Here is an 11665-nt window from a genome sequence, read left to right on the forward strand (position 1 = left end):
ATTATTGAAGTGTATTGTGTACATTGTGATTTCCGTAGTGAAATTTGTGTGCCTTTTGCTTCCGTGGATATAGGTTTTGCCAAACCTTGGAAATCATGATTTTGTTCTTATTGGTTGTGTTATTTTATTTCTTGTTATTTATTTCGCTGTGCAATTTCATTATACGATCCATATCACAACAAATTCGTATCAGAGCGATATTTTTTATGGCATTGGTATCATCTTCTGTAAGATTTGACGTTGTCAAATTTGATGGAATCGGAAACTTTGGTTTGTGGCAGAGGAGAGTAAAGGATATTCTTATGCAATAGGGAATGACTAAGGCTCTACTTGGTGTTCAATCGGTTGGAATAGATGAGGCAACATGGAAAGAATTGGAAGCAAAGGTCGTTTCTACAATATGCTTATGTTTGGTGGACAAAGTTCTCTATCATGTGATGGAGAAGGATTCTCCAGCGGCTGTGTGGAGAAATCTTGAAAGCCGGTATATGTTTAAATCCTTGTTGAACAAAATTTTTCTTAAGAATTATATTGACTTAAGATGGCTAAGGGTTCGGATTTAAACCAACATATCAACATTTTTAATCAAACTGTGAGTGATTTTGCATGTGTTGATGTAACGTTCGAGGAGGAAGATAATGCATTGATGCTATAAAATTCCCTTCCTACGTCTCAAACTTATGAAAATTTGGTTGGAACTTTTAGATGGGGCAAAGATAATCTGAATTTGGAAGTGACAAGTGCATTGCTTGGTTTTCATCAAAGAATGGTGATTAGCAAAGAAGCTTCACATGGTGAAGGACTTGTTTTAAAAGGTCATCAAGAACATGGAAGACGTAAGTCATAGGGAAAATCTCGATTGCAGTCTGAAGAAGACAAAGGATGTGAAATGCTTTAAGTGCGGCGAAATCAAGCATATAAGGTCGGGATGTCCAGAGTGGAAGAAAGGGAATTCTGAAAATCAGAAAGGTTCGTCAAAATCTGCATGTGTTGTGGAATGAGATTCAGAATGCAATGATGGAGATATGTTGTGTATTTCATCGGGTTCAGACTGTCTCACAGAAGACTCTTGGATTCTAGATACCGGATGCTTTTACCATATGACAACAAATAGAAAATGGTTTGACACTTACAGGTCAGTCAATACTAGTTGTGTTTTTATGGGAAATAATATTTCATGAAAAATACTTGGTATAGGAGATGTAAAATTAAAAATGTATGATGGTGCTGTAAGAACTATATACGATGTAAGGCATGTGGAGGGTCTAGGAGAGAGTGTTATTTCATTGGGTTAGACTGTAATGAGTATAGTTACAAGTCTGAAAGAGGAGAAATGAAGGTGTGTGAAGGCGATTCGATAGTGATGAAAGGAGAAAAGATAGAGGGAAATATCTCTATACTACAAGGTGTTAAAGTTGTAGGTGGAGATGCAGCCATTGAATTTGAATTAGTTACTTCGTGGTATATGCAATTCAAGCATATGGGTGACTACATATATTCTGCTGTTTGGGAATCAATAATTATAGCATTAAAGGAGAGACATATGTATTTTGTGAGTTTATCACGAAGGGTCTTGGGGTAGTTCATGCAGTGGCTGAGGTGGAGAACTAGATCAGGATAGAAATCCTTATGTTAGACATAGGGGACTGAGTACACTGGTTTCATTCAAGAAGTTTTGTGAGCAGGGCAGGTTATATGCAGGGCTTGTACGATACTTCTTGGTAAAGTCCGTGAGTATGGTGCATTTTTTGAGTAATCAATCACCAAAGCTATCGCTAGATGGGAAAGTTGCAAGTGAATTGTGGGCATATTTTTGCGGTAGACTACTCGGTTGTGAGTGGATGTCCACTGGTGCACTATTCTAGTGATGGAGGATCTAGGCTTGGTGTTTGTTCAGACAGTACCTTTTCCTTTATTCACTAGGAAAGGAGGGTGCAAGCTGGGTGATCATGTGGAAAAAAAAGGGGCGATCGAGGACATGACTTTTTGTTGATAAAGTCATAGGGTAGCGTACTAAGGTAAAGGAAGAGAAACGAAAATGGCAAAAAACAGTGGGAGCAACAATCATGTTTTTCAAGTGGAGTTAGGAACTCAGAGCATAAATTCGGGGAGTTCTAACTCAAGTTAATAATATCACAGATTAAGTGGGCTTGTGATGCAGGTGGAACAACAGACTCAAGGAAGAGATGGCATTGGTCATATTGTAGGGAGTTTCATGTCGGGAGATCCGAAGAATCACGGTAAGCTCATGTGCACTATTAGACCATCACTCAAGTGTGTGAGGTGGTGATGCTTCCATTATGGAAGAGGGTGATAAGATGTAGTGGAGTGATATGTTTTTTATGTATGCATGATATGTTATTGGCTGGAAATGCTTTAACTGAGGCTTTAATCAGTTGGAAACTTTGTTGAAAGGTTTTGACAAGAATGTGCTGGGTACGGCCAAGGTGGGTCTTGGTTTGTTAATTCACATTGACAAAGCTGCAGGGAAATTGGTATTATCTCATGGTGGCTTTGAAGAAGGAACTGTAGGGAGACTTTGTTTTCCATCTCAAGGGGGTTCTATGGAGAATCATTGTGAAATAACTACCGCTCAGAAACCAAGGACGGGCTGTGATGTCCAGGATATGTCAAAGGTCTTCCATGATTGTGTAAATGGAGTGTTTTAGTAGGCAACAGGGTGGACCATCAGTTGTGATATTTGTTGAAGACTATGTAGGGGGCTTTGGTAATATAAGGCTTGCAGTAGTATTTGTTCACCATTGTTGGAAGGCTTTGTTGGAAGCCTAGGGTGATGTTTTCAAGTGATGAATCTATAGCTGCATCGGGGTTGATGGTATAAGTTGAAGGTGCCATCGGTAATTTTAAGCGGTATATCATGGAGTTGGAATTTGTCTCCAAGTGTTAGAAGGAAGACATGAGCCTTTTTTAAGTTCAAAGTGAAGCAGTTCATGTTTTTGATATTCTCCTCAGGGGCGTATAATTGCCAAAGTGGAGATTGTTGTTTGTGGCTTTCATATTACTGTTTTGAAAAGCAAAGAAGGAAGGAGGAAAAATATGAAAGGGGCAATACAACAAAACTCGTTGAGGAATGGCCTATGCTCGTCGACGAGGGAACATTAGAGGTTCATCATTGAAGGCTTTGAAGCTCATCGATGAATAATTATCGAGAGCAAGAAAATTCAGACTTCTAGCATCGTCGACAAGAGCATTGTATTCATCGACGAAGTTTCCTCTTGGTCTCGTTGACGAAGTCCCTGTGTTCGTCGACGAGGGGTGCTTAGGCTATGACAGTTTTCTAAATTTTTGAATTTTTGAACGTTGGGTGGTTGGGAAAACGGGGGGAAACCTCCGAAAAAACTCTATATATGTCATCTAGGCATATTTTGAGAGTGAGAGTGATCATTATTGAAGTGTATTGTGTACATTGTGATTTCCATAGTGAAATTTGTTTGCCTTTTGCTTTGATGGATATAGGTTTGCTGAACCACGGAAATCGTGTGGTTGTTCTTATTGTTTGTGTTATTTGTTTCCTGTTTTTTATTTCGCTATGCAATTTCATTATACGATCCATATCACAACAAATTCGTTTCAGAGCGATATTTGTTATGGCATCGAGATCGTCTTCTGCAAGATTTGACGTTGTTAAATTTGATGGAATCGGAAACTTTGGTTTGTGGCAGAGGAGAGTAAAGGATATTCTTATGCAATAGGGAATGACTAAGGCTCTACTTGGTGTTCAACCGGTTGGAATGGATGAGGAAACATGGAGAGAATTGGAAGCAAAGACCGTTTCAACAATACGCTTGTGTTTGGCCAATGAAGTTCTCTATCATGTGATGGAGGAGGATTCTTTAGTGGTGGTGTGGCGAAAGCTTGAAAGCCGGTATATGTCTAAATCCTTGTTGAACAAACTTTTTCTTAAGCAAAGATTATATTGGTTTAAGATTGTTGAGGGTTCGGATTTGAACCAACATATCAACATTTTTAATCAAATTGTGAGTGATTTGGCATGTGTTGATGTAATGTTCGAGGAGGAAGATAAAGAATTAAAGCTATTAAATTCCCTTCCTACGTCTCAAACTTATGAAAATTTGGTTACAAGTCTTACATAGGTCAAAGATAATCTAAATTTTGAAGAAGTGACAAGTGCATTGCTTGGTTTTCATCAAAGAATGGTGATTAGCAATGAAGCATCACATGGTGAAGGACTTGTTGTAAAAGGTAATCAAGAACATGGGAGACATAAGTCCCAAGGAAAATCTCGGTTATAGTCTGGGAAGAAGAAAAAGGATGTGAAATGCTTTAAGTGCAATGAAATCGGGCACATAAGGCCAGAATTTCTGGAGTGGAAAAAAGGGAATTTTGAAAATCAGCAAGGTTCGTCAAAATTTGCGTGTACAGTAGAAAGAGATTCAGAATGTAGTAATGGAGATATGTTGTGTATTTCGTCAAGTTCAGAGTGTCTCATAGAAGACTCTTGGATTCTAGATACTGGATGCTCTTATCATATGACAGCAAACAAAAAATGGTTTGAAACCTACTCGTCAGTCAATACTGGTTTTGTTTTGATGGGAAATAATATTTCATGCAAAATACTTGGTATAGGAGATGTAAACTTAAAAATATATGACGGTGTTGTAAGAACTATATGTGATGCAAGGCAAGTGAAGGGTCTAGGAAAGAGTGTTATTTCATTGGGTATTTTAGACTGTAACGAGTATAGTAACGTGTCTAAAAAAGGATAAATGAAGGTGTATGAAGGCGATTCAATAGTGATGAAATGAGAAAATATAGAGGGAAGTATCTATATACTGTAGGGTGTTACGGTTGAAGGTGGAGATGCAACCGTTGAATTTGAATCAGTTACTTCGTGGTATATGCAGTTCAAGCATATGGGTGTCTACATATATTTAGCTATTTGGGAACCGATAATGAGAGCATCAAAAGAGAGGCATATGAGTTTTGTGAGTTTATCATGAAGGGTCTTGGTGTACTTCATGCGGTGGCTGAGGTGGAGAACTAGACCGGGAGAGAAATCCTTAGGTTAGAAATAGGGGACTAAATACGATGGTTTCGTTCAAGAAGTTTTGTGAGCAGTCCAGGTTATTTGTAGGGCTTGCAGGGTACTTCTTGGTGAAGTTAGTGAGTATGGCGCGTTTCTTGAGCAATCGATCGCCAAAGGTATCGCTAGATGGGAAAGTTGCAAGTGAATTGTGGGCATGTTTTTGCAGTAGACTACTCGGTTGTGAGTGGATGTCCACTGGTGCACTATTCTAGTGATGGAGGATCTAGGCTTGGTGTTTTGTTCGGACAGTACCTTTTTCTTTATTCGCTAGAAAGGAGGGTGCAAGCTGGGTGATCCTTTGGCAAACAAAGGGGTGATCCAAGACATGGCTTTTTTGTTAATATAGTTATGGAGCAGCGTACTTAGGTAAAGGAAGAGAAATAGAAAAGCTAGAAAATGGTGGCAACAACAATCGTTTTTTTTTTTTTTTTTTAGGTGGAGTTACGGACTCAGAGCAGAAATGCATGGAGTTCTAACTTAGGTTAATATATCACAGATTCAATGGGCTTGTGATGCAGGTGGAGTAACAGACTTAAGGAAGAGATGACATTGGTCATATTGTAGGGAGTTTCAGCTGTAAAGAATCGCAGAATCACGGTAAGCTTATGTGCACTATCAGACCACCACTCAAGTGTGTGAGGTGGTGAGGCTTCCATTATGGAAGAGAGTGATCAGATGCAGTGGAGTGATATGTCTGTTGTGTATGAATGAAATGTTATTGGTTGGAAATGCTTTAACAGAGGCTTTAATTAGTTGGAAACTTTCTTAAAAATTTTCAACATGAATGTGTTGGGTACGGCCAAGATGGGTCTTGGTTTTTTTATTCACATGGACAAAGCTGCAGGGAGATTAGTATTATCTAATGGTGGCTTTGTGGACAGAGCTGTAGGGAGACTTTGTTTGCCATCTCAAAGGGGTTCTGTGGAGAATCATTTTGAAATATCTACCGCTCGGTACCCAAGGACGGGCTTTGATGTCCGGGATATGTCAAAGATCCTCCATGATTGTCTAAATGGAGCGTTTCAGCATGCAACAGAGTGGATCGTCAATTGTGAGATTTGTTGAAGACTATGCAGGGGGCTTTGGTAATATAAGGCTTGTAGCAGTGTTTGTTTACTATTGTTGGAAGACTTTGTTGGAAGCCTAAGGTGAAGTCTTTGGGTGATGAATCTACAACTGCATCAAGGTTGATGGTAGAAGATGAAGGTGCCATCAGTAAGTTTAAGCAGTATTGCTTGGACTTGATATTTATCTCAAAGTGTTAGAAGGGAGACATAACCCAACTAGGCGTTTTTAAGTTCAAAGTGAAATAGGTCGTGTTTTTGAGATTCTCCTAAGGGGCGTATAATCACCAAAGTAGAGATTGTGATTTATGACTCTTATACATCTGTTTTGATTAGCAAAGAAGGAAGGAGGAAAAACATGAAAGGAGCAGCACATCAGGACTCGTCGACGAATGGCCTATGCTCGTCGACGGGGGAACAACAAAGGTTCATCCACGAATGCTTCGAAGCTCATCAATGAAAAATTATTGAGAGCAAGAAAATTTAGACGTCTGGCATCGTCGACGAGAGCACTGTATTCGTCGACGAAGGTTCTTCTTGGTCTTGTCGATGAAGCCCCTATGTTCGTTGATGAGGGGCGCCTGGCTGCGATAGTTTTCTGAAATTTTAAATTTTTGAAAATTGGGTGGTTGGGCAAACGGGGGGAAACCTTTGAAGAAACTCTATATATGTCATCTGGGCATATTTTGAAAGTGAGAGTGTTCATTATTGAAGTGTATTGTGTACATTGTGATTTTCATAGTGAAATTTGTGTGCCTTTTGCTTTCATGGATGTAGGCTTTGTCAAACCACATAAATCATGTTGTTGTTCTTATTGGTTGTGTTATTTTTTTCTTTTGGTTTATTTTGCTGACAATTTCATTATACGATCCATATCACAAAAAATTTGTATCGGAGCGATTGTTGTTATGGCATCGGGATTGTCTTCTGCAAGATTTGATGTTGTCAAATTTAATGGGATCAGAAACTTTGGTTTGTGGTAGAGGTGAGTAAAGAATATTCTTGTGCAGGAGGGAATGACTAAGGCTCTACTTGGTGTTCAAGCAGTTGGAATGGATGAGGCAACATGGAGAGAATTCGAAGCAAAGGTCGTTTCTACAATACGCTTGTGTTTGGCCGATGAAGTTCTCTATTATGTGATGGAGGAGGATTCTCTAGTGGCGGTGTGGCGAAAGCTTGAAAGCTAGTATATGTCTAAATCCTTGTTGAACAAACTTTTTCTTAAGCAAAGATTATATTGGCTTAAGATGGTTGAGGGTTTGGATTTGAACCAACATATCAACATTTTTAATCAAATTATGAGGGATTTGGCACACGTTGATGTAACATTCGAGGAGGAAGATAAAGCATTGATGCTACTAAATTCGCTTCCTACGTCTCAAACTTATGAAAATTTGGTTACGACTCTTACATGGGGCAAAGATAATCTGAATTTGGAAGAAGTGACAAGTGCATTGCTTGGTTTTCATCAAAGAATGGTGATTATCAATGAAGATGCACATAGTGAAGGACTTGTTGTAAAAGGTAATCAAGAACTTGGGAAATGTAAGTCCCAAGGAAAATCTTGGTTGCAGTCCGGGAAGAAGAAAAATGATGTGAAATGCTTTAAGTGCACTAAAATCGGGCACATAAGGCCGGAATGTCCGAAGTGGAAGAAAGGGAATTCTAAAAATCAGTAAGGTTCGTCAAAATCTGTGTGTGTAGTGGACGGAGATTCGGAATGCAATGGTGGAGATATCCTGTGTATTTCATCGGGTTAAAAGTGTCTCACAGAGGACTCTTGGATTCTAGATAGCGGATGCTCTTATCATATGACAGAAAATTGAAAATGGTTTCACACCTATAGGTTAGTCAATACTGGTTGTATTTCGATGGGAAATAATATTTCATGCAAAATACTTGGCATAGGAGATGTAAAATTAAAAATGTATGATGATGTTGTAAGAACTATATATGATGTAAGGCATGTGAAGGGTCTAGGAAGGAGTGTTATTTCGTTGGGTATTTTAGACTGTAACAAGTATAGTTACGAGTCTGAAAAAGGAGAAATGAAGGTGTAAGAAGGCGATTCAATAGTGATGAAAGGAGAAAAGATAAAGGGAAATGTCTATATACTGCAGGGTGTTACAGTTGTAGATGGAGATGCAGCCATTGAATCTGAATTAGTTACCTCGTGGTATATGCTGTTGAAGCATATGAGTGACAACATATATTTAGCTATTTGGGAACCGATAATGATAGCATCAAAGAAGAGACATATGTATTTTGTGAGTTTATCACGAAGGGTCTTGGTATACTTCATGAAGTGGCTGAGGTGGAGAATTAGACTGGGAGAGAAATCCTTATGTTAGACATAGGGCACTAAGTACATGGGTTTTGTTCAAGAAGTGTTGTGAGCAAGGCAGCTTATATGCAGGGCTTGCTGGGTACTTCTTCGTAAAGTTAGTGAGTATGGCGCGTTTCTCAAGTAATCAATCGCCAAAAGTATCACTAGATGGGAAAGTTGAAAGTGAATTGTGGGCATGTTTTTGCAGTAGACTACTTGGTTGAGAGTGGATGTCCAGTGGTGCACTATTTAGTGATGATGGATCTAGGCATAGTGTTTTGTCTGGACAGTACCTTTTTCTTTATTCATTAAGAAAGGAGGGTGCAAGCTAGGTGATCCTGTGCCAAACAAAGGGGTGATTGAGAACATGACTTTTTGTTGATAAAGTTATGGGACAGTGTAACAGTTTCAGGAAAAGGCCTAAATCTGGAATAAAATTGTCGATGATTTTGCATAGTTTATTAATGGTTACATCGATGGTTTTAGGCAGAAGCTAGTTAGGAAGAAAACTGTCAACATTTTGTTTTGTTCGAGGTTGTTTTTGAAATTTGAACTAGGAAGATCAATAGGTTGGGGATATCCTCCAGGGATTGATACAAGGGTATTTGGGGAATTTTATAATCCCTCTATACGTGTAGGGTTAGTATAAATATAATATTATAACCCTAGTTTTGATAGATAGTGAATTTTAGCCACCTCTTGCTCCTGTCGACATAGACATTCTGCCCAAATATGTTAAATTCTTGTGTCTTTATTACTTTCATTAATCCTTATGTGTTTTTGTATTGTTCATCATGATTGCTGCACTGCACGATCATTTCCGCGCGTTCCATTGCAGAACATATTTTTTATTTTTTTTCATATTTCTTGATAACTAAACATAAAAATATATATTATTTGATATATTTTTATTATTATTTTTTTAATATTTTTCAAGTTTTAAAGAAAATCTAAATGATTTCCCGACAAAAAAAATAAGTAACAAGCAAAGAGGGATGATTGTTTTTATGCACCTGATACTTGCAATTGATTCCTAGTCTATCATATCATGGCACGCTGATAATGATATTATTTATATTGCTATTTGTATTGTGAGTTCTTGTAATGATGTAAAGCCGTTCCTCCCATATCTCTCTAAATTAATCATCTTGGTCAGAAGAAAACCAAAACATATGCATGCTTGTCTCAACATAGATAATTCTTTTTGGACTCAATTAATTTATTCAATAATGCACTGTTTCTTTACTCATTTTCATTCATATATAATTATATTTAGTCTTACTGATTTAAAAAAAAACTATATTCTAACGTATAGATTGGAACAAATACCTGAGAACATGAGGCAATTCTTGAGGTTGAGGGGGGTCAGGTGCCATAACGCAATACATGGAGTCCCTCCAATTAGCTGCTCGTGAAGAGTAGAGATCAAAATTACTGTTATGGATCACCTTTCTAGTTTTATCTCGTGTATACATCTTTTTCTTCGCTTCAGGATCTTGCTCGTAAAACCTGCGCACCCCTGCCAGCATCTCCTCCAAAGTGCTCCCCGGAACCCCATGGTTAATCACCTCGAAGAAGCCCCATGTTTCCGACGCTTTCCGGATTTCATCGACGGCCTGCTTCCGCCGGATCGGATCTCCGTCGATTTCTCTCAGGTCTATGATCGGCAAAATGAATTGGGTATCCCCGTTTTCGGCCGGCTTCTTGGTATCTTCTGGCGGTTGGATGAAAATCCGAGGGATCTCAACTATTCCGGCATCGACCAGGCCCTTGACACCTGTTTTTGATTCGTCAAATGCTTTTAGCTCGCTTAGTCGGTCATAATCGAAGCCGGCCGAAGTCGGAACTTCACCGGTGCTGGAGACCATTTCTTCTCGTCCTCGTGAGGCAAATGGCAATTAAACAATAGCAACGTGTGATTTAATATGTGATAGACTTGCTGGAATTCAAATTTATAAAAAAAAGGAAATGCTGTTCAAAGCCTCCACTGTTGACTTGAGGGATTGTTTTTCTGCGTGCGCCTTTTTTTTTTTTTTTTTTTTTTCCCGGTGTGTGTGGGGTGAGGATAATGCACAAAATAATTTTTTGGGTTGATGGAGAAGTCTGTGATGCATATTTTTTCTTTTTCAAATTTTTATGTTGAATAGTTTATGAACACTAATATCACGTGTTTGGTTTGCAAATTGAATAGTCTATGCATAATACTAACATCACTGCTGCAATACGGATCCATTATAAGATTCTCTAGTTCGCTCATTGTCTATCTTTTTTTTTTTTTTTTTTTTTTTAATCTTTTTTTTTTTTTTTTTTAATTTTGTTTATAAAATGTAAAACATGTTGAATCGTTTCTAGGTCATGCTTGTTTATTTCTTGATCTCTCTTATGGAAGATTTACAGTTAATTCTCGTAGTGATTTACAGTTCGTTTCGCTTAGCAGAGTAGGTATTCTTGCAATAAGATGAAATATGGTTTAAATTTTGAGAATCAAGAAAATAGTTTTATGTTATTGGTGTATTCCCAAGAGAAGGGGAGGTAAATTGAGTATTTAAAAACTTTTTAAGTTAAATTTCAAATTACAAACAGTATATTACAACTTATGGTCTTTCTAAGCAATCAGAAGTACCACTAATGTAAATATATGGAAATATTTAAATCATGCACAATATTCACAATTAAATATACAAACATTCATGTGCAGGAAGTTAAAGAGATAAGGAAAAAGAAAGCTTAGACATGATATTTTTATCGAAGTTCGGTCAAACTAGCCTATATCCCCACCTCAAGCTAACCAGTAAGAGGATTTCACTAAATGCTCACTTAATAGGTGGAGTGACACCATTTACACCCTCTCCTTACGGGGTGAATAATACCACGGATCAATTAACCTGAGTTGAGCTCAACTAATACAACATCTCTTTACGAGGTGAGGAATACCTCAGCTACACTTATTGGGCGAAGCCAAAACCTAGCAACACTTTAGGGGCAGTGCCAAAACTGTTAAGACCAGAGGAGCCTATAGGTGGGTTTGACACAAATGGGTGAACACCAACTTGACCCAAAAGCTTAAACCTATTGGTTCTTGGGCCCAACCATGTATATAAGCACCCATCATTTACTCTAATTTTTCAATATGGGACAAAACTCACAAGTGGAATTCTCAACAATCTCTCCCTCACTTGTGAGTTCTAACCGCTCCCCCTTGAACAA

At 38.2% G+C, this 11665-nt stretch overlaps 1 protein-coding gene across 1 annotated transcript in view; it reads right to left on the reverse strand.

The window, feature by feature from the left end:
* Positions 1–10525, reverse strand: part of LOC131151981 (1-aminocyclopropane-1-carboxylate oxidase homolog 1-like) — a 31382-nt gene extending 20857 nt beyond the window's left edge. The window contains exon 1 of the mRNA XM_058103522.1: positions 9788–10525. Within this exon, the coding sequence (XP_057959505.1) occupies positions 9788–10326 (539 nt within the window). The 5' untranslated portion in view covers positions 10327–10525. The remainder of the gene's footprint in view (positions 1–9787) is intronic.
* Between the last annotated feature and the right edge of the window lie 1140 nt (positions 10526–11665).

The sequence above is a fragment of the Malania oleifera genome, chromosome 3 (genome assembly GCF_029873635.1).
Source record: "Malania oleifera isolate guangnan ecotype guangnan chromosome 3, ASM2987363v1, whole genome shotgun sequence".
Lineage (NCBI taxonomy): Eukaryota > Viridiplantae > Streptophyta > Magnoliopsida > Santalales > Ximeniaceae > Malania > Malania oleifera.